Genomic DNA, 24,693 nt, shown 5'->3' on the forward strand with positions numbered 1-24,693 from the left:
ATTGAATAAATGGTCTCCATATCTTTTCAAATTTAATAGAAGTATCAAATACAGCACTTCTAATTTTTTCTAAATTTAGACATAACATAGTTTGAGAAAGCCAATGAAATACCGTGGGAGGATTAATTTCCTTCCAATTCAACAAAATAGATCGTCTAGCCATCAAAGTGAGAAAGCAATCATTCGACAGGTGGAAGGAGATAAGTGAAGTGAGCCCATCATCGTTAAACCAAAAATTGCGGTAATAGGATGGGGTTGTAAGTCAATGTTCAGTACCGCCGAAATAATATCAAAAATATCTTTCCAATATTTTTCCAAAATCGGACATGACCAAAACATATGAGTTAAAGACGCGATTTCTGATTGACATCTGTCACAAATAGGGTTTATATGAGAATAAAAATGAGCTAATTTATCCTTGGACATATGGGCCCTATGCACAACCTTAAATTGTATTAATGAATGTTTGGCACATATAGATGATGTATTAACTAATTGAAGAATTCTATCCCAATTCTCAATAGGAATAATAAGATTAAGCTCTCTTTCCCAATCATTTTTGGTCTTATCAAAGGGCACTGAACGTATCTTCTTAATTATATTATAAAGTTTTGATATAAGCCCTTTTTGAAAAGGGTTTAATTCAAACAAACTCTCCAAAATATCTGAAGACACAATATTTGGGAATGAAGGAAGTACCGTACTTAAAAAATGCCTAACCTGTAAGTATCTAAAAAAATGAAATCTAGGCAAATTATATTTATTTGCTAATTGCTCAAAAGACATAAAACAGTTGTCCAAAAATAAGTCAGAAAATCTTAATAATCCCTTAGTTTTCCAAGCCAAAAAAGCTTGATCTATAATTGAGGGGTGGAAAAAACAATTAGATACAATAGGACTATTTAACACGAATTGAGTCAACCCGAAAAATTTCCAAAATTGAAACCATATACATAAGGTATATTTAACTATCGGGTTGTCGATTCGATTCGGCAATTTAGAAAGAGCAAAAGGGAGAGATGTCCCTAAAATAGAACCCAGAGCATAAGCAGATACCAATTTAGTTTCCAAACTCACCCAATGAGGGCCAAAAGGACCATCCCATTCTTTCAACCAACATATCAAACATCTAATATTAACTGCCCAATAGTAAAATCTGAAATTGGGTAATGCCAACCCACCATCCTTCCTTGTCTTCTGTAAGTATATTTTACCTAACCTGGGATTTTTATTCTGCCATATATATGAGGAAATTTTTGAATCAACATTAGTAAAAAAGGATTTTGGAATAAAAATTGGTACCGCTTGAAAAATATATAAAAATTTAGGTAAAATAACCATCTTAATAGCATTAATCCTACCTATTAGAGACAAAGATAATGGTGACCACTTAGTAAACAAGCCTTTAATCTGATCAATTAAGGGTAGAAAATTAAACCTAAATAATTCTTTATGGTTTTTTGTAATTTTAATCCCTAAGTAAGTAAAAGAGTCTTTAACTAATTTAAACGGTAAAATACCATAGTTTGGGACCTGTCTATTCAAAGGAAACAATTCACTCTTATTAATATTTAACTTATACCCAGAAAACTCACTAAATTGAGCCAACAATGATAAGACTGCTGGAATAGATTTCTCAGGGTTAGAGATGAATAATAATAAATCATCTGCATATAAAGATACCTTATGAATATCTGTTCCACGATTAATACCCAAAATATCCTGTGATTCTCTGATGGCAATTGCCAAAGGTTCTAAAGTGATGTTAAATAGTAATGGACTAAGAGGACAACCTTGTCTAGTGCCCCGAAATAAACGAAAAAATGGAGATCTTTGATTATTAGTAAACACCGAGGGTACTGGAGTTTGATATATCAGTTTAATCCAAGAAATAAAGGTCGGACTGAAATTAAACTTCTCCAGCACATAAAATAAGTAAGGCCATTCAACTCTATCAAATGCTTTCTCCACATCTAATGAAATAACACATTCTGAAGTATTGTGTGAAGGAGTATAAACAATATTCAATAATCTCCTAACATTGAAAAAAGAATAGCGATTTTTAATAAAACCGGTTTGGTCTTCCGAAATAATTTGGGGTAGTACCTTCTCCAGCCTGGAAGCCAGTAACTTGGAAAAAATCTTAGAATCCACATTCAATAAAGATATTGGTCTATAAGATGCACAATCAGTAGGGTCTTTATCTTTCTTCAGTATTAAGGAAATGGAAGCTCTATAAAAAGATTGAGGCAAATTCCCCAATCTAATTGCTTCTTCAAAAACCTTGCATAGCCAAGGAGATAGAGTAGCAGAAAAACATTTAAAAAATTCTACTGTGTACCCATCTGGACCTGGTGCTTTCCCAGAATTCATTGAGGAAATGACCCCTTTAATTTCCGCATCCGTAAACGGAGTATCTATTACTGAAAGATCATCAGATGATAGTTTTGGAGAATTCAATTTCCCAAGAAAATCACACATGGTATTATGATCCTGAGGGAATTCAGATTGATACAGGGAGGTATAAAAGTCTTGAAAAGACTTATTTATCTCATCATGGTTAACTGTCAAATCCCCATTCTGCTGACGAACCATAGTGATTTGACGTTTAACTGAAACATTCTTCAGCTGACTAGCTAACAGTTTTCCCGATTTATCACTATGTATATAAAAATCAGATCTGGTTTTCATTAATTGATTTTCAATCGGAGATGTGAGTAATAAACTATGTTCCATTTGAAGTTCAACCCTTTGTTTGTAAAGCTCCTTGCTAGGAGTAGTCGAATATTTCTTGTCAATCTCTTTAATTTTATCAACCAATAAAGAGTTTCCTTCTTAATGTGTTTTCTCAGACCAGCAGAATAAGAGATAATCTGTCCACGTATATACGCTTTAAAAGTGTCCCAAAGTATTCCACAAGAGATATCCTCCGTGGAATTAGTTGAAAAGAAGAAATCGATCTGTTCCTTCATAAATTTAATAAAGTCCGGCTCTTGCAATAAGGTAGAGTCAAATCGCCATTGTCTAGCACTTAAAGCTGTATCCGTAAAATTAATAGAAAGTTTTAATGGAGCTTGGTCGGAAATAGCTATAATATCATAATTACAACCAATTACCGATGGAATAAAACAAGAGTCAATAAAAAAATAATTAATTCTCGAATAGGAGTGATAAACATGTGAGAAATAAGAAAACTCTTTGTCATTAGGATGACGAAATCTCCAAATATCAAAAACTCCATTATCAGTCAAAAAGGAGTTAATACAAGTGGCCGACTTATTGGGTAGAGTCTGAATAGGTGTAGATTTGTCCATCAAAGGAATTGGACAACAATGAAAGTCACCACCCATTATTAACTTATATTCATTTAAATTAGGTAAAGAAGTAAATAAGGACTTAAAGAAATCAGGACAATCCACATTCGGGGCATAAACATTAACCATAGCAACCTTTTTATTACCGAGTAAACCCGTAATTAACAAAAATCTACCATTCGGATCCGGAAGGATATCATGTTGAACAAATGCAATAGAGGAGTCAATAAAAATTGAAACTCCCTTAACTTTGGCATTCGAATTCGAATGATACTGTTGACCCCGCCAAGACCTAAAAAAGCGATATTTGTCCTCCTTCCTCACATGAGTTTCTTGTACAAAAATGATATGAGCATTAAGTCTTTGGAATACTTTGAAAATCTTCTTTCGTTTAATCGGATGGTTTAATCCATTAGTATTCCAAGACACAAAGTTAATGGTTTGAGCCATGTTTCTAAAGTCATCCCTTTGGTATATAAAGGGTTAACCATGTTATTAAACTCATGCACCCGGAAGAGGAACAAAAATAAAGAGCGGACCCGGAAGTGACGACATCGTAGACATATTTGTAGTTCAAGAACAGCCCAAGTAAAAAAACTAAAACAAATTGATAAGAGAAAAATTAAAAAGGAAAACAGACCAACCCCCACCCCCACATGAAAAAGAAAAAAAGCCAAAATATGGCTAGAAAAAAGAAAAAATGAGACTAACTCTACCCCCATATCAGCGGCAGACCACTCCGTGTTTAAAGGATATATAAAAAAAACCACCCGAACTTTAAGAATTATGATCGCAGTACTAAAAACTACGCTTCTTAATATGCTGAGTTGTAAAGAAAAAGGGAATATAATCACTAAAAGTTTATAAATCGGGTTATAACCCAAACAAATCAAGAAGTATTTAAACTATGATAAGCCATGCATTATAGGAAGAAGACGAAAAAAAGAAACAATAACGCCATCTTAAACAAAACCAATACTTTGCAAAAAACCATTATCTTGATATTAAACAAAAAATTCACTTCGAAAGGTTAAAAATATACCTTCAAGGGAACAAAAATAATAGACAAGAATATAGTATAGTAGTTAAAGTGTATAAGACAAAGCGATTAATATAACGAAAACACACTTTAACTTAAATATGAAGTATAGGATAAACCTACACCAATAACCAGAGACTAACCCTGGTTTAAGGAATCGAAAACCATCTTTCACGATCAGAATCACTCATTTAATGGAGAGTAGTAACTGTATCAGTAGGGAAGTTCTCCTCCAAATACTTTTTCGCTTCGAAGGTAGACATAAATACTTTACGCGGAGCATTCGGGGGGGGAAATCCTGAGCTTCGCCGGGTATAAGAGCGCAGGTTTTAGATTTTTCTCATAACATTCAGACATCAGAGGTTTAAAAAGCAGCCTTTTCTTCATAACTTCTGGGCTAAAATCTTCCACCAAACGAAAACAATAATCATGAAATTTAATCATCCCAGCCCTTCGAGCTTCACGAATGAGTTGTTCTTTGTCGTGTACGTAATGAAATCGGACGATTACCACCGGGGGCTTATCTGAAACCGTCGGTGAACGACTCCAAATTCTATGTGCTCGGTCAAGTACCGGGGGGTTTTCTGGAAAAACCGACGGAAACGCATCTTTTAGAAATTGAGCAAAGTATTTCGAAGGATCGCCTTTTTCTATGCCGTCTGGGAGACCAAGTATGCGTAGGTTCTGTCTTCTGGACCGATTCTCCAAATCGACACTCTTGGCTTTAAGTGTCTCCACCAGTTTAATGGTCGAAATTAAATCCTGTTGCAATTTTTCAATTGTCAAATCTCGTTTCCGCGCTTCATGTCGCAGAGACGCGATAAGCGCTTGCTGCTGGTTAATTACTGAATCCGTCTTAACCATATAATCTTGAAAAGCCTTTATATCTCGTTGAAAAGCCTGATGTTGTTCCTCAAATTTTTTATCCAAAAGCTCCATAAGCAGTTCATAAGTTAACTCAGTGCGTTGCGGTTGAGCTAGCTTCTTTCCATTACCGTTCGGGTTTCGCCCCGGTTCTCGTCCTTTGGATCTAAGAGCCATTTCTGTTTGCATATCTTCCAAAATTCACAATAAAATCTTAACGATAAGCCCGAGAAATAGCAAAAATCTTTTGGTGTAGGTAACAATAAGTTGAATAGGGGTGATCAAAGGTTAGAAAAAGTAAAGGTTATGGAGCGGATCTGAAACAGTACTCACTCCATGAGCGTCTCCCGCTGACTCCCTCTTTCTAGTTTTACCCGTGCTTTTTGGATCAATCTGTGCTTGTGTAGTAGTTTCTTTTATAAATCTGAACGGAGTGAACCATCCTATTAAGCGTAAAAATATTTTTAAGAAATTAAAAACACTTAACGTAGATACTAATTTTGCGCAGGAAAATCATATACGGAAACAGGATGAGGACAGGTTTTTCAAATTTTGGGAAAAACCTTTATTTCATTCGTTGTCGACTAATAAAAGTAGAGGTGTATCTATCTTTGCTAACTCCAAAATCCCTTTTGTACACTTTAATACTACTACTGATTCGATCGGAAGATATTTAATTGTTACTGGTTTATTATGGTAGTTCTGGTGTGTGTATACGCACCTAAGGTAGATAATTCCGATTTTTTTAAGATGCTTTTTTTCTGAGCTGCCGACGTTGAATGAATATAAATTGATCATGGGCGGTGACTTTAATTGTTGTTTGAACCCGGCGATTGACAGGTCATCAACCAATCCGTCGCTTCCTAATAAAGAGGCGGCCTGAATTTATTCTTTTTTACTAGAATATGGCCTGGTCGATATCTGGAGATATAAGCACCCTAACGACAAAGATTTTTTCTTTTTATAAGTATTCTAGAATTGATTCTAGAATTGGGATTTATTTCCTGGATTAAATTGATTTATCATGCCCCGGTGGCTGCGGTTATAACTAATAATCGAAAATCTCCTTATTTTAGATTATAGAGAGGAACCCGTCAGGGTTGTTCTCTTAGTCCTGTATTATTAAATTTGGTTTTGGAACCACTTGCTTTCGCTCTTAAGGATTCTAATTCTGTGCAGGGTATTAAAAGAGGGGATAAATTACATAAGGTTTCGTTATTTGTGGATGATTTATTACTTTACATTTCAGACCCTAGGAAATCTATTCCTTCTATGTTGTCTATGTTTACGGAATTTAGTATTTTCTCTGGATATAAACTTAAGTTACATAAATGTGAACTACTTCTTATTAATAACTATTCTGATTATTATGATCAAATACCTTTTAATGCTAAAAACTATTTCACTTATCTTGGTATTAAAATCACTAAAAATTTTAAAGACCTATATAAGTATAATTTTCCCCCTCTAATTGAATATATTCAGCAAGCGCTTTCTAAATGGTCGCCTATGTCGATGTCATTGATTGGTCGAATAAATGCTATAAAAATGGTTATTTTACCGAAATTTTTATATACATTTCAAGCAATTTCTTCCTTTGTTCCGAAAATAATTTTTGATAAAATAGATTCTATGATTTTGTCTTACATTTGGAATAATAAAAGCTTTCGAGTGAATGAACTTTTATTGTAAAAATCGAAAAAAGATGGCGGACTGGTCTTACTAAACTTTAGATTTTATTATTGGGCAATTAATATTCGTTATATTATTTTTTGGATTTATGATATAGATAACCAGGATCGCCCTCCATGGTTACATTTGGAGGAAAATTCAGTAACGGGGTTTTCTTTAGCTTCTTTATTAGGAGCTCCCCTTCCTTTTTCATTCTCCATTATAGGTAGACAAGGTTTCAATCCTATCGTTACAACGTACTTTAAAAGTCTGGTTTCAGTTTCGTAGATTTTTTGAATCAAATAATTTTCTACTCTCTAATAATTTATTCTCTAGTAATATCTATTCTAATTTTTTTTTTAAACCATCAACTCTGGATAAGGCTTTTTTAACATGGAAAACTAAGGGAATAAAAACGTTTTTAGATTTTTTTGTACAGGATTGTTTAATGTCTTTTTCGCAGTTAATGGATAAATATAATACACATTTTTAAGATATTTACAAATTAGGAATTTTTAACGTGATTTTTTAAAATCATATTACCCCTTGGCTTAGCCATTAAATTTGGTTTATGCTATTTTTCAGCTCAAACCATTTCAAAAACGATTAATTGCTATCATTTATAAACCGTTATTGAATGCTCGCATGTCGCTTAATGATAAGGTTAAACGCACCTGGGAAATAGAACTTCAACATTCACTTTCAGATGATCAATGGAGTAAAATTTATTATCTAGTTAATGTTACGTACCCGTGACACGTGACAGTGGTACCCTTGTCCCGTGACTGGGGTTGAAGCTATACTGGACTTGAGGTAATGGTCTTGTGATGGTGGAGTGACGTCATTTTCCCGCCAGTAGAGATCATGTGACAGTTTTTTTTACAGGGTATAAAAGGAGGATACCTCCCTGTGAGGAGGGGCAGTTCGTGGCTGGATTTGCCATGTTGACCATGCCACTGCGTGATTTAATGTGATGACGCAGTTTAGTTGAAAGATGAAGTTTTATCTAATGCCTAAAGTTTAAAAGGTCATTGCCAGCAGTTTCTTTACAATACTGCTAGTTGAGAATCAGTGGAGAGTGAAGATCGGAGTTCGAGAGTTAAAGATCGAGGAGAATCGTTTTCGACGGTGAAATGGGTTCGACCTTGTTTGATCCTTATTCGGAAGGGTTTCGTTGACTATTCTCGTGTTAACCCCTGGGATGACCAGAAAGGATTTATAATGGTGATAAAGGAAAGGTCAGTGCCTTTAAGCCCTTACGTTTCATAAAATTCTTCGTGGGAAGAGTTCGACTTTGGAAACTGAAGAAAAACAACGTGAAAGAGAATTTAAATCGTCTTAAAAAGTCTCTCCTTTTAAATGGACTGTGAGCATTTTGAACTTTTGGCAATACCACTTTAAAGAACTGTTTTTTGCAACATCGCTTTAAGAACTGTTCAAGCTGCCACACAGCAGCCGAGTTCCGGTTACGTTAGTGTTTGTTTACTTTTGGGAGGTTTGTTTTCAGTGTTTAATAAACGTATTATTTGTTATGAAAACCCTTGCCTAACTCACATATATTTATTGTTGCCTGAATCCGTAACATTAATAATTCATCTATTGGTGCACGTCATTCTTTAATTCAGATTAAGATAGTATACAGGGCCCATATGTCAAAAGATAAATTGGCGCATATTTTTTCTAATATAAGCCCTATTTGTGACAGATGCAACGCTGACGTGGCTACTCTAACTCATATGTTTTGGTCCGGTATAAACTTAAATAATTTTTGGAGGAATGTGTTTAGAATATTATCAAAAGTTTTAGGTTTGGATTTACAACCCAATTCACTTACGACAATCTTTGGGATTATTCCAGAGGAAACAGGTAGAGTTCCTGCTTCCGGTCATCATGTGATAGCCTTTTCAACTTTACTGGCTAGGAGAGCTATCTCCTTACACTGGAAAGATTCTAATCCACCTGCTGTTTTTAACTGGCTCTCCTCTATTATGTCATGTTTAAGTTTGGAGAAAATTACAAGCCGGACGTTTGATACATCTTTTAATTTTGAGCAAGTCTGACGACCCTTTATTCAATATTTTCATATGATTTATCTATTTATTTATTTATTTATTTGTTTGTTTGTTTATTATAAGGAAAAAAAATTCCATATCCGCGAAGATTCGGAGGTGAATGGAAGGATGTTTTCTTCTAATTTTATCCTAAAATCTTTCTTTTTTTTTGTTTTAGTTTAGTTTAGCGGTTTTTTTTCTTCTTATACAATAAAATTTCCAATCTTTTTTTTTACGATTTGTCAAGAGAAGTTGTGGTTTCTTGTGTATATAATATATCCAACAGCGTAATACTAAATTGACTTTGACAATATATACGTTTTTTTTGCTGTTTCTACGTCTTTTGTATTATCTGTTTGTTAAAACTTCTCTGATTTGTAATTTTTTCTTCACTGGGAAATCAACAAAAAAAGATTGAAAATGAAAATGAGATGTGCACTTGGTGAATGCTAAAATATGCGAAACTACGTGTACAATTTGTGATGGCTACAATTTGTAAAGTCTATGTATATATTTTGTGAATAGTACAAATTTTAAATGTATCCATATAAATTGTGAAGGTAACAGTTTGTGAAAGCCTCATGCTTAATTTGTGAAACCGACAGTTTGTGAAAGCCACACATATATTTCGTGAACTTTACAATTTGGAAAAGATACATGTAGAATTTTGAACTCTACAATTTGTGAAAACAACATTTTGCGGAAGTTTCTTCTGTATCTTTTGAAGGCTTCGGTTTTCGAAAGTTACCTATTCATTTGGGATGGCTACAGTTTGAATAAGTTACAGTTGTATTTTCTGAAATGTAAATGTGAAACGCTGCGATTTCTAATCACAAGTGGTACTACTGGTATCATTTGTGAAGTTGCAGTTTACGAAAATTACGTGTGTAAGTACTCAATCGTACAATTTCTGAATGGTTTAATTGTAAACATATTGAAGATTGAATTTGTGAAAGTTTCATTATAATTTCTACATGAACTGTAGAATTTGTGAACGCTGCGATTTCTTATCATCACAATTAATGAAAGTTTCAATTTATGTAAATTACATGGATAGCTTTAAAATTCTAAAAATTATGCATAATGCAATATGTGAAAACTGCAGGTTTTCTTTGTGACGGGTATATTTTGTGAAATCTAATATAGTTTTGAACGCAACAGTATGTGGAGGCTGCATGTGTAATTTGTGAATACTACTTTCTTAACATGTACACATAAATTCTGAAGGTTAACAGTTGTGAAAGTTGCATTCATGTAAATTACTTAATTTTAAATGTTAAAATGTGCGATGACCGCCGTTTGTGAAACGTATCTTTATACTTCATGAATGCTAAAATTTGTGAAATATAACGTTTTTACTTCTGATTTCGTGGTTTTTGAAAGCCACGTGTATAATTTGTGAATGCTATGGTTTATAAAGTTACATATATAAATTTTGAAAGCTACGTGTACAACTTAACAATACTACAAATTCGGAGCGCAACGATCTTTGAAAGCTACAGGTATACTTCGCGAAAGTTGCTGTTTATGAAAGTTACATGAATTCTTTGTGAAGGCCACAAGCGCTGAAAGGTTTAATTGTGAAAGGTACACGGATGTTCTAGTTTGTAAAATCTTCCTTTATATGCTATTAATTGTAATACACGTATATACACGTACAGATAATACGTATTATTTCTGAACGCCACAACTTGTGAAAGGTACAGGTATCATTTGACCGATGTACAATGTGAGTATATCGCATGTTTAATTTGCGAACCCCACTATTTTTACAAGCGACATGTGTATAATTTAGAATTTGTGAACGGTACATTTTGTGAGCGCAACATGTATAATTTGTAAATATTTAAACATTGACTGGCTGTGCGCGTGCCTGCCTTTGACTTTGTTCAGAAAAGAAAACGCGGGCAAAAGGAATTCGTGAAATCCCGAATAATCTCAAGTGCGCGTGTCCCGACTTTTGCCGCCCGCCCGTGAACGGTAACGGGCTGCACACTCCCGTTGCTTCTGTCCAATCGGAGCCCAAGGATACACGAAATCACGCCCATAGTGTGTGCGCGGAGGCAGGGCGAAGGAAAACATCACACCCGGTCCAAGGATACAGGAAATCATACCCATAAGCAGCGGGTGTGCGCAGAGACAGGGTGAAGGAAAACATCATCCGTTGCGCTCCAAGCCCATTGTCTGTTCGATTCAAGATGAGGAACCGAGTTGTTCTAACCTGGTATGTACTCGGGTGCGGGTCCCGGGACTTACGAAGCCCCGCCGCTGAGAGGGAGGGGAACCGATAACCGAACGGTTCGGTGAAGTTAGCGGGATTTGGAGTTGTAGACGAGGTCGGTGCTATGAATCGTGTTGACGAGGGTGGAGGGGTAGAAAGAAGAGGCGGCAGTGGGGGAGTTTACGGCTAGAGAACACAGCCACCGAATAGAACAGAAACGAGGTATTTCTGTAGACAGGGTAGGGAATCTGTGGAATTCATTGCCACCGCTAACTTTGGAACATTTTGGGGACACATTTAAAGCGGGGGTTCTTGGGTATTTAATTAGTAATCGCGTTAATGGTTACGGGGAGAAAGCGGGTAATGGGAGTTGAGGTGGACAGTAAAGCAGCCATCATGGAATGGCGGACCAGACTCGATTGGGCAAATGGCCCGATTCTGCTCCTATGTCCATGGACTCATGGATGCGATTGTGCCCCGAAAGCGCTCCCGAAGCGGGAGCCAGGTTTGGGGTGTCGAGTCTGCAGGAGCGGGGCGTTGGTCGGGGGTTATAACCCAGAGGGAGATGGTCACCGCTGAACGCAGCGAAACGTGGGGGTGGGGGTGGAACACTAAGGAGACGACAGGTCGGGCCATCGAAAACCGGGAGGTGTTGCGTTGCGGAACGGTAGTAGGTAAAACACAGAACAGCCCGGTACAAGAAGAAGTTTAGCGCGAATGTTGTACCGAACGAATTAAGTGTCAAATTAAATTTCAATCCTTCTGCGTCCATATCCCTCCGCTCGCCGCGCATTGATAGAACATACAACGCGGAACATTACAGACGTTTCGGCCATCAATGATGATTTTAACCCACTCCAAAATCAATCTAACCCCTTCCTTCAATTTCTAACATTCGCGTGCCTTGGTCACGGACTAGGTAGCGTGGCGGTTAGCGCGACGCCATTACAGTTCGAGTCGATCCCGGCGCCGGCTGTAAGTAGTGTGTGCGGCTTAGTTTCTTCCGGAGGCTCCGGTGTCCTCACACAGTCCAAAGACCTACCGGTTAATAGATTAATTTCTCATTGTAATCGGTTCTGTGATCAGGCTAGGGCTAAGTAGGCACATTCCCAGGCGGCGCTACTCCTGAGCAGTAATTGTGACTGCGGCTCCCATTATTCCTTGGCAACGAATAACTCGCACCCACCGCACTCTGATATATTCCCCACCCGAACATTCCTCCAATTATCTTAAAATTGTGCCCGTTTCCACCCAGGGAAAAAGTCTCTATCTATGGTATATCATCTTGTACTCCTCTATCAAGTCACCTATCATCCTGTTTCTCTCCAAAGAGAAAATCCGGAGTTCGCTCATAAGACGCGCTCCGCATTCCAGGTAGCAGCCTGGTAAACCTCCTCTGCGCCCACTCTAAAGCTTCCTCATCCTCCAATGAGGACGTCTGCCTAACGCTTGCACACCTCTACCGTATCTGCCTCCATCACGATCCCTGGCAGCACATCGCAGGCACCCAGCACTCTCAGCTAAACTTAACACGGGCTCCACCTCGTGGCGAGCAGAACTAAGTGCAACACAGAGTACTGCAGAGCCCCCAGACTGGCTTGATCAATCTGCAACACCTTGAACTCGGCGTTTATTTTTAGATCAGTATGTTGCAAAAAGTGTTTTGCAACAGCAGTACAGTGCAAGACAAAAATGAGTGTAGGTTATACACAATTAAACAATGCAAATGGACTAATCCATCATTGGTAATAAGCACATGCATGCCCTACACCACCTTTACCATCTTATCAATTTGTGCAGCCACTTTCATGGAGATCTAGACAAGGACCCAAAGATTCACCTGCACAACACTGTTAATGGTCCTGTCTTTAAATGCGGCCTGTCCCTTTAAGCCTGACCTCCTAAAAAGAGCAACACCTCACCCTTGTCCCAATTAACCCTCAGCTGCCATTTCTCTGCCCATCTCTGTAACTGATCTGTATCTCACCGTATCTGTTGTAATCTACACTATCCACGATGCCACCAATCCTTGTGCCTTTGGTGAATGTAATCACCCATCCTTGTTTTCATCCAGAGTATTTACATATTCTTTAGCCAGTGGGTGGTGAATCTGTGGAATTCCTTGCCACGGGCAGCTGTGGAGGCCAAGTCTTTATGTATATTTAAGGCAGAGGTCGATCAGTTCTTGACTGGTCAGGGCATGAAGGGATACGGGGAGAAGGCAGGATTTTGCAGCTGAGAGGAGAATTGGACCAGCCATGGTGAAATGGTGAATCAGACTTGATGGGCCAAATGGCCTACTTCTATATCTTATGGTCTTGTACATGGTGGTGAACAGAGGTCACAGTTTGCTCGACACAACGCCAGATTGACTGTTTCTACTGAGGTCATTGTTTTCAAAGTGCCCATAAATCATATCCCATAGAAATATTGAAGAGCAGGTGGAACATTGGGAGAGAACATACAGAAACATTGGGGGAGAACGTACAGCTAGTTGCACAGTTCCAGCTGTCAGATTCTGTCAAGTTAACTCTTCAAATTAACCTTTCTTCCTCCTCAGGTGCATCACAGTCTGTATGTCCATGGTCAGATCTGCTCCTGGTAAGTACATCCGGGGTATAGAGGGAGCTTCACACAATGTCTGATCCTGTGTGTGTGATGGCACAGTGTGGAAAATGATTGACTCTGTCTCTGACCCTGGAAGTATGTGTTGAGATGTGGAGGGAACCTGACTCATGTCTGTCCCCAGAAGTTGATGATAGAATGGAGTGGAGGGAGCTTCACTCTGTGTCTGACTCCAGGAAAGTCCGATAGGACAGTCTGGAGGGAGTTTCTCTCTGTGTCAGACCCTGGGAGTGTGTGATGGGACAGTGTGGAGGGAGCTTCACTCTGTGTCTGACCCCGGGAGTGTGTGATGGGATGGTGTGGAGGGAGCTTCACTCTGTGTCTGACCCCGGGAGTGTGTGATGGGACAGTGTGGAGGGAGCTTCACTCTGTGTCTGACCCCGGGAGTGTGTGATGGGATGGTGTGGAGGGAGATTCACTCTGTGTCTGACCCCGGGAGTGTGTGATGGGACGGTGTGGAGGGAGCTTCACTCTGTGTCTGATCCCGGGAGTGTGTGATGGGACGGTGTGGAGGGAGTTTCACTCTGTGTCTGACCCCGGGAGTGTGTGATGGGATGGTGTGAAAGGGGCTTCACTCTGTGCCTGACCCCGGGAGTGTGTGATGGGACGGTGAGGGGGGAGCTTCACTCTGTGTCTGACCCAGGGACTGTGTGATGGGACGGTGTGGAGGGAGCTTCACTCTGTGTCTGACCCCGGGAGTGTGTGATGGGACAGTGTGGAGGGAGCTTCACTCTGTGTCTGACCCCAGGAGTGTGTGATGGGACAGTGTGGAGGGAGCTTCACTCTGTGTCTGACCCTGGGAGTGTGTGATGGGACGGTGTGGAGGGAGCTTCACTCTGTGTCTGACCCCGGGAGTGTATGATGGGACGGTCTGGAGGGAGCTTCACTCTGTGTCTGATCCCGGGAGTGTGTGATGGGACGGTGTGGAGGGAGATTCACTCTGTGTCTAACCCTGGGAGTGTGTGATGGGACGGTGTGGAGGGAGTTTCATTCTGTGTCTGACCCCGGGAGTGTGTGATGGGACGGTGTGGAGGGAGATTCACTCTGTGTCTAACCCTGGGAGTGTGTGATGGGACGGTGTGGAGGGAGTTTCATTCTGTGTCTGACCCCGGGAGTGTGTGATGGGACGGTGTGAAAGGGGCTTCACTCTGTGCCTGACCCCGGGAGTGTGTGATGGGACGGTGAGGGGGGAGCTTCACTCTGTGTCTGACCCAGGGACTGTGTGATGGGATGGTATGGAGGGAGCTTCACTCTGTGTCTGACCCCGGGAGTGTGTGATGGGACAGTGTGGAGGGAGCTTCACTCTGTGTCTGACCCCGGGAGTGCGTGATGGGATCGTGTAGAGGGGAATTCACTCGGTGTCTGACCCCAGGGGTGTGTGATGGGACAGTGTGGAGGGAGCTTCACTCTGTCTGACCCCGGGAGTGTGTGATGGGACGGTGTGGAGGGAGCTTCACTCTGTGTCTGACCCCGGGAGTGTATGATGGGACGGTGTGGAGGGAGCTTCACTCTGTGTCTGATCCCGGGAGTGTGTGATGGGACGGTGTGGAGGGAGCTTCACTCTGTGTCTGACCCCGGGAGTGTGTGATGGGACGGTGTGGAGGGTGATTCACTCTGTGTCTGATCCCGGGAGTGTGTGATGGGACGGTGCGGAGGGAGCTTCTCTCGGTGTCTGACCCCGGGAGTGTGTGATGGGACGGTGTGGAGGGAGTTTCACTCTGTGTCTGACCCCGGGAGTGTGTGATGGGACAGTGTGGAGGGAGCTTCACTCTGTGTCTGACCCCGGGAGTGCGTGATGGGATCGTGTAGAGGGGAATTCACTCGGTGTCTGACCCCAGGAGTGTGTGATGGGACAGTGTGGAGGGAGCTTCACTCTGTGTCTGACCCCAGGAGTGTGTGATGGGACGGTGTGGAGGGAGCTTCACTCTGTGTCTGACCCCGGGAGTGTATGATGGGACGGTGTGGAGGGAGCTTCACTCTGTGTCTGATCCCGGGAGTGTGTGATGGGACGGTGTGGAGGGAGCTTCACTCTGTGTCTGACGCCGGGAGTGTGTGATGGGATGGTGTGGAGGGAGATTCACTCTGTGTCTGACCCCGGGAGTGTGAGTTGGGACGGTGTGGAGGGAGATTCACTCTGTGTCTGATGCTGGGAACGTGTCTTGGGAAGGTGGGGAAGTGAGGGTGATGACCCCCCCCCCCCGATCCCATTAACCAGGAACACGGTTCTCCCTACAGGTCAGCATTACTCCTGCCTTTTCGAAAACAGCTCCTACAGGTGCCCCTGCTCCCTGACTGCTAACCAGTTCGTGCGCTTTCACAACCTTGAGAACTCCCGAGGGTCCTTCGAGGATTGGTGCATCAGGGGCGAGGGAGATGAAGTTTGCTGTGTAAACAACAGCCAGGCCTGGATGGTTGATGTTCACAGCTTCCTGAAGAATTTCTCACATATACCTGGCACTCTGATCTGTGAGATGGTCCCACGTAAGTTCTGGGGAGAGGCATGTACCATGAGGGTTTGATATTCCAGAATCCCACTTTATCCCATGGTTTGCTGTCTGGACAATATTCCCCCTCACACCTCCCCCTTCCCCTACACACCCTTTGTTAGGGGCACATGGTTTCCTGTGTTCTGATCTAAATATAACATGAACCAGTACAGCACAGGAACAGGCTTTTCGGCCCAATATGCAGTACTAAACTTATTAAATATGTTCATATGTGTATAGCCCCTTCTCCCTACGTCACGTGAACATACCTCCATTGTCTGAACAGTCATGTTTCTGTCTAAGAGCCTGTCAAATGACTGTTGCACCTGTCTCCACCAGCACCCTGGCAAGTCAGTCCAGCCACTCATGGGTCAATAATCTAATTCATTTGCCGTGTCCTGTTCCATGTATTGGAAATTTGCTCTGGTGCGTTCCTGTAAAGAGAACTGGCTCAGCACACATCCTTTGAACTTGACCTCTCTCAACTTAAATGCACACCCTTTCTACATTTCAACCCCAGGAACAAAAAGATACTAGCATTCGTAATTTCATTACAAGTTTCTACGAATTAAACTTCTTGTAGAACCAAATCTCCATAAGATCATAAGATGTAGGAGCAGAAATAGGCCATTCAGCCCTTTGAGCCTGCTTCGCCATTCAATCATGGTCTGATCCAATTCTTTCAGTCATCCCCACTCCCCTGCTTTCTCCCCATACCCTTTGATGCCCTGGCTAATCAGGAACCTATTCTATCGCTGCCTTCAACACACCCAATGACGTGGCCTCCACAGCCACTCGTGGCAGCAAATTCCACAGATTTACCACCCTCTGACTAAAGTAATTTCTCCACATCTCTGTTCTAAAAGGACGTCCTTCAATCCTAATCTATTCAGGTCTTTTAATATTCAGAATGTTTCTATGAAATTCCCCCCCCCCCCCCAATTCTCCTGAACTCCAGGGAATTCAGCCCAAGAGCTGCCAGACGTTCCTCATAAGGTAACCCTTTCATTCCTGGAATCATTCTCGTGAATCTTCTCTGAACCACGTCCAATGTCAGTTTATCCTTTCTAAAATAAGGAGCCCAAAACTGCACACAATACTCCAAGTGTGGTCTCACGAGTGCCTTATAGAGCCTCAACATCACATCCCTGCTCCTATATTCTATACCTCTAGAAATGAATGCCAACATTGCATTTGCCTTCTTCACCACCAATTCAACCTGGAGGTTAACCTTTAGTGTATCTTGCACAAGGACTCCCAGGTCTCTTTGCATCTCTGCATTTTGAATTCTTTCCCCATCTAAATAATAGTCTGCTCATTTATTTCTTCCACCAAAGTGCAGGACCATACACTTTCCAACATTGTATTTCATTTACCACTTCTTTGCCCATTCCCCTAAACTATCTAAGTCTTTCTGTAGGCTCACTGTTTCTTCAACACTACCTGCTCCTCCACCTATCTTTCTATCATCGGCAAATTTAGCCACAAATCCATTAATACCATAGTCTAAATCTTTGACATACATCATAAAAAGCAGTGGTCCCAACACTGACCCCTGTAGAACTGCACTGGTAATCAGCAGCCAGCCAGAATAGGATCCCTTTGTTCCCACTCTCTGTTTTCTGCCAATCAGCCAATGCTCCACCCATGCTAGTAACTTCCTTGTAATTCCATGGGCTCTTATCTTGCTAAGCAGCCTCATGTGCGGCACCTTGTCAAAGGCCTTCTGAAAGTGCAAGTACACCACGTCTACTGCATCTCCTTTGTCTACCCTGCTTGTAATTTCCTCGAAAGTATTGCAGTAGGTTTGTCAGGCAGGATTTTCCTTTCTGGAAACCATGCTGGCTTTGGCTTATCTTGTCATGTGCCTCCAGGTACTCCGTAATCTCATCCTTAATAATCGATTCCAACAACTTCCCAACCACTGATGTCAGGCTAACAGGTCTGTAGTTTCCTTTCTGCTGCCTCGCACCCTTCTTGAATAGCGGAGTAACATTTGCAATTTTCCAGTCACCCAGTACAATGCCAGAATCTATCGATTCTGGAAAGATCACTGCACGAGAGCTTCCACAATCTCTGCAGCTACTTCCTTCTGAACCCGAGGGTGCATTCCATCAGGTCCAGGAGATTTATCCACCCTCAGACCATTAAGCTTCCTGAGCACCTTCTCAGTCATAATTTCCACTGCAGAAACTTCCGGTATGTCTGGTATACTGCAGACCTCTTCCACTGTGAAGACTGATGCAAAATATGCATTCAGTTCCTCTGCCATCTCTGTGTCTCTCATCACAATATCTCCAGAGTCATTTTGTAATGGTGCTATATCGACCCTTGACTCTTTTACTCTTTATATGCTTAAAAAAGCTTTTAAGTCCGTAAGCTTTTTAAACACTCATTGTAAAGTCTCTGGGAAAAAGATTCCGACTGCATTTCTGTAAATTGCTTTACTGGAAAATGTGTTCTAGTACTTCGTAACAATCAAGCTAAATAAGAGTTGAGAGTTTAAACTGGAATAACATCCGGAAGTCTGGAAGATTAGTTCATCTTCCAGCTGAGGGGCATGGCAGGTTATTGGATACTTAATGGACAACTCTGTGGTGTAATGATTACTGTAGGGCTGTCATCATTTCAATGGAGAGGAGAGAGTTACAGGATCGAGGTCAGTCATTTCTACTAGAAGACGGTACTGTCAATATGCTGCCCCAGAGAATGTGAAGGGTGAGGGAAAGGGATAAATGTCAGGAAGATTGTGTGGAGGGGGTTTAGAGTAAGGATTGAGACCAATGGGCAATTGGGACATGAGCCTTGCACAAAGCATTGGACGATTGTGTTCAGTTTTGATCACCTTGCCGTAGGAAACATGTCATCAAGATGGAAAAACATGAAGTGCCCCAGACATAACACACGAGTGACGACTCTGGAGCCAGTGCCTGCCTGGACGAATGGATCGGACGGAGGAGATGCGCCGGGTACAACTAAGAGTGTGGCTGGGTGGACTGTAGGTGAGGTTTCTCATCCTGAAACTGGGACTTGAAATGAGTGGCTGGAGGGTGTCTGGTTCAGAAGGGGTTAAATGCACCCAACAGTAAGTGGCCTCTCCCCTCCTCCCTCACTGGATTGCAGCCCCTCTTCCACTCTATTCCCCTATTGCTCTCTTGTGGGGGCAGTTTTAAACCAGAAGACACATCTCTGCCTTCAGTACGCTTTCCCAGTAAATATGTCCACAAGCAATGAATTCCACAGTTCTGAGCCCCTCATAATCTTCTTCACCTCCAGAAGGTCATTCCTCAGCCTCCTACACTCCAGAGAATAAAGACCCAACCTCACTCCGTAACTTAGTCCCTCGAGCCTCGGCAACATCTCAGATCGAACCTGCACTCTTTCCAAATTCATGGGAACTTTCCCCATATGAAGTTGACCAAAGCTGAGCACAATATTCCAAGTTTGGGCTCACTAACAACCCGTACAACTGCAACATGACCGCCCAAGTCCTGGCCTCAGTACCCCGAATGACGAAGCCTCATGTGCCAAACACCTTCACCATCCTGTCCACCTGTATCACCACTCTCAGGGAACAATTTATTGGGATTTAAGAAGGGGATGGATAGACTTGTTAATACAAAAGACTGGTGATGGAGAGTGAGTGGGACTGTAGTATTGATGAAGGTATATCTGGGATGGGTGTGGATGGTGGAGCAGGCACCTGGGGTAACGGACATCCCACGTCTATGTTGTACGTTTCTGGTTGACTCACTCTAATTATATCATTTCTCTTCAGGAGTGATTGTGGCAGTCGTTCTTGTTGCTGGGGTTATCGGCCTTCTCATTTGTTGGTAAGTGACCTCATTCCTTCCTGGGGAAACTCAACTTTCAATTGTCCCAGAACCTCAACTGTGGCTTCCCCTGCACCCCTCCCATCTGAGTTCTTCTGGTCCCTACACCCCATCAACACATCTCTGTGACCCCTCCCCTCACAGCTGGCCCCTAGATTCCTCCCATTTCTGTAACCCCCTCCAGCCCCTAGACCCATCTCTGTGACCCAATATCTCCCCGAACCCTTCCCTGTCTCTGACTCTCCCCTCCATTCCCTACACCCTCTCTTTGACCACCTCCAACCCCTTGCCACTCCCTGCCTCTGTGACCTATTTCCATCTTTAACATCTCTGTTTTTCCCTTTCAGGTTTTATCGAAAGAACCGGACTACAGGGAATGGGGCCTGCTCTTGGGGTTCCACGATCTGGGCTTACTTTCGGGTTTCTAACATTTAACTGCCATTCATTCTTTGGGGCACTGCTCTGTTTTCATGGATGGTTGCAAAGAAACAGTATTTCAGGATGTATATTATTTACATTTCTCTGACATAAAATTTTACTTTTGAATATTTGTGGTAATATTATTTTGTGCTATGTGTGTACACCCTGGTCTGGAGGAATGTTGTTTCATTTGGTGGTATACATCGGTACAGTTGAATGCCATTAAACCTTAACTTGAATTTGAACTCGCCTCCCACCCATCGGGCAGATGTTAACTTCTCACCAGCTGACACGAGTCTGATTTAGAGTGAAGATCAGACAAACTGGCTGTGGTCTTGCACCTTGTTGTCCACCTGCACTGCACTTTCTAACTAACGCTTTATTCCGATTTGTATCCTTGTTTTATCTCGAAACTACCTCACCATACTGACGTGCGCAACGATCTGTCTTGATGAAACATAAAGCAAAGCTTTTCACTGTATCTCGGTACGTCTGTGAAAATAGTAAACCGGGACTGGGCAGCAGCCACAGGTACCTATCAAACGGCTCTGTGTGTGGGGGCGTCTCTGATGGGGAAAAAGCACTGTGCCCATGTGGGGTAGGTGCAGACGGTATGTTGACTAGAGAACATATGTCACAAGCACCCCACATGCTCAGAGCCCCACGCGCCAACAAGCTCCCACAACGCTGTTAAATTCAGAAGACTACTTTTCATTGCAGCATACAGAAACTGCTGAAAGAAGGTGTAGTTGGTCGGTCGGACGCCTTCAAAAGTGAACGTCTGAGAGTCCAATCACAAACAAGAGAAAACCTGCAGATGCTGGAAATCCAAGCAACACACAAAGTGCTGGAAGAACTCAGCAGGCCTTTTCCCCTCTCACCTTATCTCCTTGCCCACCCATCACCTGCCCCTGTTGCTCCCCCCCCCTTTTCTTTCTACCATGGCGTTCTGTTCTCTTCTGTCAGACTCCCACCTTCCCCAGCCCTGTGTCTCTTTCACCAATCAAATTCCCAGCTCTTAACTTCATCCCTCCCCCTTCAGGTTTCACCTCTCACCTTGTGTTTCTCGCTCCCCTCCGCCCACCTTTCAAACCTAGTCCTCAGTTCTTTTTTTCTCCCGTCCTGCTGAAGGGTCTCGGCCTGACATGTTGATTGTACCTTTTTTCCATAGATGCTGCCTGGCCTGCTGAGTTCCTCCAGCATTTTGTGTGTGTTGTTTGAGAGTACAAAGCTTGATGTGCCCGTCAGAATAAAAGGCAAAGATGATAGGTTTAGGACACCCTGTCTTTCAAGAGAGGTTGAGGGTTGGTTAAGAAAAATGGGGTGTCTAGCAGGTATGGGCAGGTAGGAACAGATGAGGTACTTGAGGAGTAGATGAAATTCACCTGGAGAAATCAGGAGGGCTAAAAGAAGGCATGAGGCTTCTCTAGCAGACAAGGTGATGGAGACCCCTAAGAGCTTCAACGGATACGTTAAGAGCAAAATGATGAAATTGGTCCTCTGGAAGGTCAGATTGGAAATCCTCTGCCTGGAGTTAAGTGTTGGGGGAGATCCTAAATGACATTTTTTCATCTGTATTTACTCAGGAGATGTCACGAAGTCTACAGAATTGAGGATAAGTGGCAGTGAGGTCATCAACCCTACACAGGTGACAGGGGAGGAGGTGTTTGCAGTTTTGGGACAAATCCCCAGGGCCTGACAAAGTGTTCCCTCAGACCCCATGGAAAGGACAGTGGCATAGGGTTGGCACAATGCTTCACAGCACCAGTGATCCAGGTTCAATTTCTGCTGCTGTCTGTAAGAAATTTGTACTTTTCCCCTGGGACCACGTGGGTTTCGTCCGGGTGCTCAAATTTCCTCCCACAGTTCGAAGATGTATCAGTAGGTTAATGGTCACCGTAAATTTTCCTGTGATTAGGCTAGGATTAAATCGGAGGTTACCGGTCAGAGTGGTAGGAAAGGCCGAAGGGCCGATTCCCAATAAATAATGAAATAGTAGGGTCCTTAGCGGACGGGTGAGATACCTGGAGGATAGCTAATGGTGTTCTGCTGTTTCAGAAAGGCTCTACGAATAAACCAGGAAATTATAGGCTGATGAGCGTCAGTGATGGAAAAGTTATTGGAAGGTATCCTAAGAGACTGGATTAATGTGTATTTGGATTGATTAGGAGTAGTCAGCATGGCTTTGTGCACAGCAGGTTACATCCAACTCATCTGAAAGAGGGTTTCAGGAAGTTACCATGAAAGTTGATGACGGCAAGGCAGTGGCTGTTGTCCAGATGGACAAAGCATTTGACAAGGTTCCACATGGAAGATTGGTCAAGCAGGTTCAGTTGCTTGGCCCTCAAGGTGAGGTAGTAAGTTATATTAGGAACTGACTTTGTGGGAGAAGCCAAAGGATTGTAGCAGTCGTTTGCCTCTCTGACTGGAGGCCTGTGACTACTGGAGTGCCACCAGGGTCAGTGCTGGGTCCGCTGTTGTTCTTCATCGATATCAACGATCTGGATGATAATGTGCTTAACTAGTTCAGCAAATTTGCGGATGATACCAAGATTGGGGGCGTGCTGGACAGTGAGGATGACTACCAAATCTTGCAGTGGGGTCTGGACCAACTGGAAAGATGGCAGATGCAATTTAATGCAGAAAAGTGCTGCATTGCTCTTTGGGAGGACAAACCAGTGAACAAAGGGATGTTGGAATACAGGTCCATCATTCATTGAAAGTGGTGGCACGGGGAGATAGTGTCATTAAGAAAACTTTTGGCACATTGGTCTTCAAAGACCAAAGTACTGAGCACAGGAGTCGTGATGTTATGTTGAAGTCGTACAAGGGGTTGGCCAGGATTGATTTGGAGTATTGTGTGCACTTTTGGTCACCCAGCTGCAGTAAAGATGTAAATAAGAATGAAAATTTACAAGGATTTGCTGGGACTGGACTACCTGAGTTATAAGGAATAGGTTTGAAGTTTATTCCCTGGAACATAATAGATTGAAGGGAGATCTGAAAGAATTTAAATTATGAGGGGTATAGATAGGGTAAATGCAAGCAGGCTTTTTCCACTGAGGTTGGGTGGGACGGCAACCAGAGGTCATGGGTTAAGGATGAAAGGTGAAATATTTAAGGGGAACATGAGGAGAAACTCCTTCACCTGGAGGGTGGTGGGAGTGGGTACGAGCCGCCAGCACAAGTGGTGCAAGTGATTTTGGTTTTAATGTTGAAAGGAGTTTGGACAGGATTACGGCTGGGAGGGGTATGGAGAGCGATGGTTGGGTGTAGGTTGATCAGAGTCGGCATGGAGTGGATGGCCGAAGGGTCTGTTCCTATGCTGTAGTTTTATCTGACTCTAACTCAGCAGGTCAGGCAGCGCCCATGGAAATGAACAGACAGTCGACATTTTGGGCCGAGACCCTTTTACTGGATTGCAAAAGAAGGAGGGAGACACCAGAATAAAAAGTTGGGGCAGGGGAAGGGAGATAGGCGGACGGTGTTAGGTGAACCCTGGTGGGTGGGAAATGTAAAGGGCTGGAGATGGAGGAATCTGATAGGAGTGGAGGGTGGGCCATTGCAGAAAGAGGAGGAGGAATACAAAGGAGGTGATAGGCAGGTGGGAAGAGGTAAGAGGCTTGAATGGGGAACAGAAGATGAGGGGAGGGGGAATCTCGCGAGACTGGTGTGCAGTGTGTGTGTAATGTGTCAGTTTCAGCAGCAGTGCTCCCCCGAGCAAACAATTGTTATTTACCTGTCTTCACTGGGAAGCGGAGAAACGCAATCCAGGTGTGGCAGAGAACAAAATGGAGGTAATAACACAAAGTAATTTCCTCCGCTTACGTTCAGGTAAAACGCGGATACGACAGAAACTAACTGTTAGACCAGGTGCCATGTATGGTGCATATGTAAATCTGGCTTAGACAGAAGGAACGAGACAAAATCTGCAGATGCTGGAAATACAAGTTACACACACACATAAAATGCGGAGGAACTCAGCAGGCCAGGCAGATTCTGATGAAGGGTCTCGGCCCGAAACGTCGACTAGACTCTCTTCCAGAGATGCTGCCTGGCCTGCTGAGCTCCTCCAGCATTTCGTGTCACTTACATAGGAAGGAGCTTTTTCGCTCTGTCTGCCGCAACAGTCAGGATCTCCCGCCGGCCACCCATTCCAATTGCTCTCC

General features: G+C 42.5%; 1 protein-coding gene across 1 annotated transcript in view; it reads left to right on the forward strand.

Moving 5' to 3' along the window:
- LOC140732729 (uncharacterized) overlaps window positions 1-20,598 on the forward strand; it is a 337,646-nt gene extending 317,048 nt beyond the window's left edge. The window contains exons 1-6 of the mRNA XM_073055404.1: window positions 11,086-11,163; window positions 13,721-13,761; window positions 16,021-16,266; window positions 19,127-19,273; window positions 20,050-20,104; window positions 20,452-20,598. Of these exons, the coding sequence (XP_072911505.1) occupies window positions 11,138-11,163; window positions 13,721-13,761; window positions 16,021-16,266; window positions 19,127-19,273; window positions 20,050-20,104; window positions 20,452-20,539 (603 nt within the window). The 5' untranslated portion in view covers window positions 11,086-11,137 and the 3' untranslated portion in view covers window positions 20,540-20,598. Of the gene's footprint in view, window positions 11,164-13,720; window positions 13,762-16,020; window positions 16,267-19,126; window positions 19,274-20,049; window positions 20,105-20,451 lie in introns of the transcript that reaches the window.
- Window positions 20,599-24,693: the final 4,095 nt, after the last annotated feature.

This window comes from Hemitrygon akajei, chromosome 1 (genome assembly GCF_048418815.1).
Source record: "Hemitrygon akajei chromosome 1, sHemAka1.3, whole genome shotgun sequence".
In the NCBI taxonomy this organism is placed as follows: Eukaryota; Metazoa; Chordata; class Chondrichthyes; order Myliobatiformes; family Dasyatidae; genus Hemitrygon; species Hemitrygon akajei.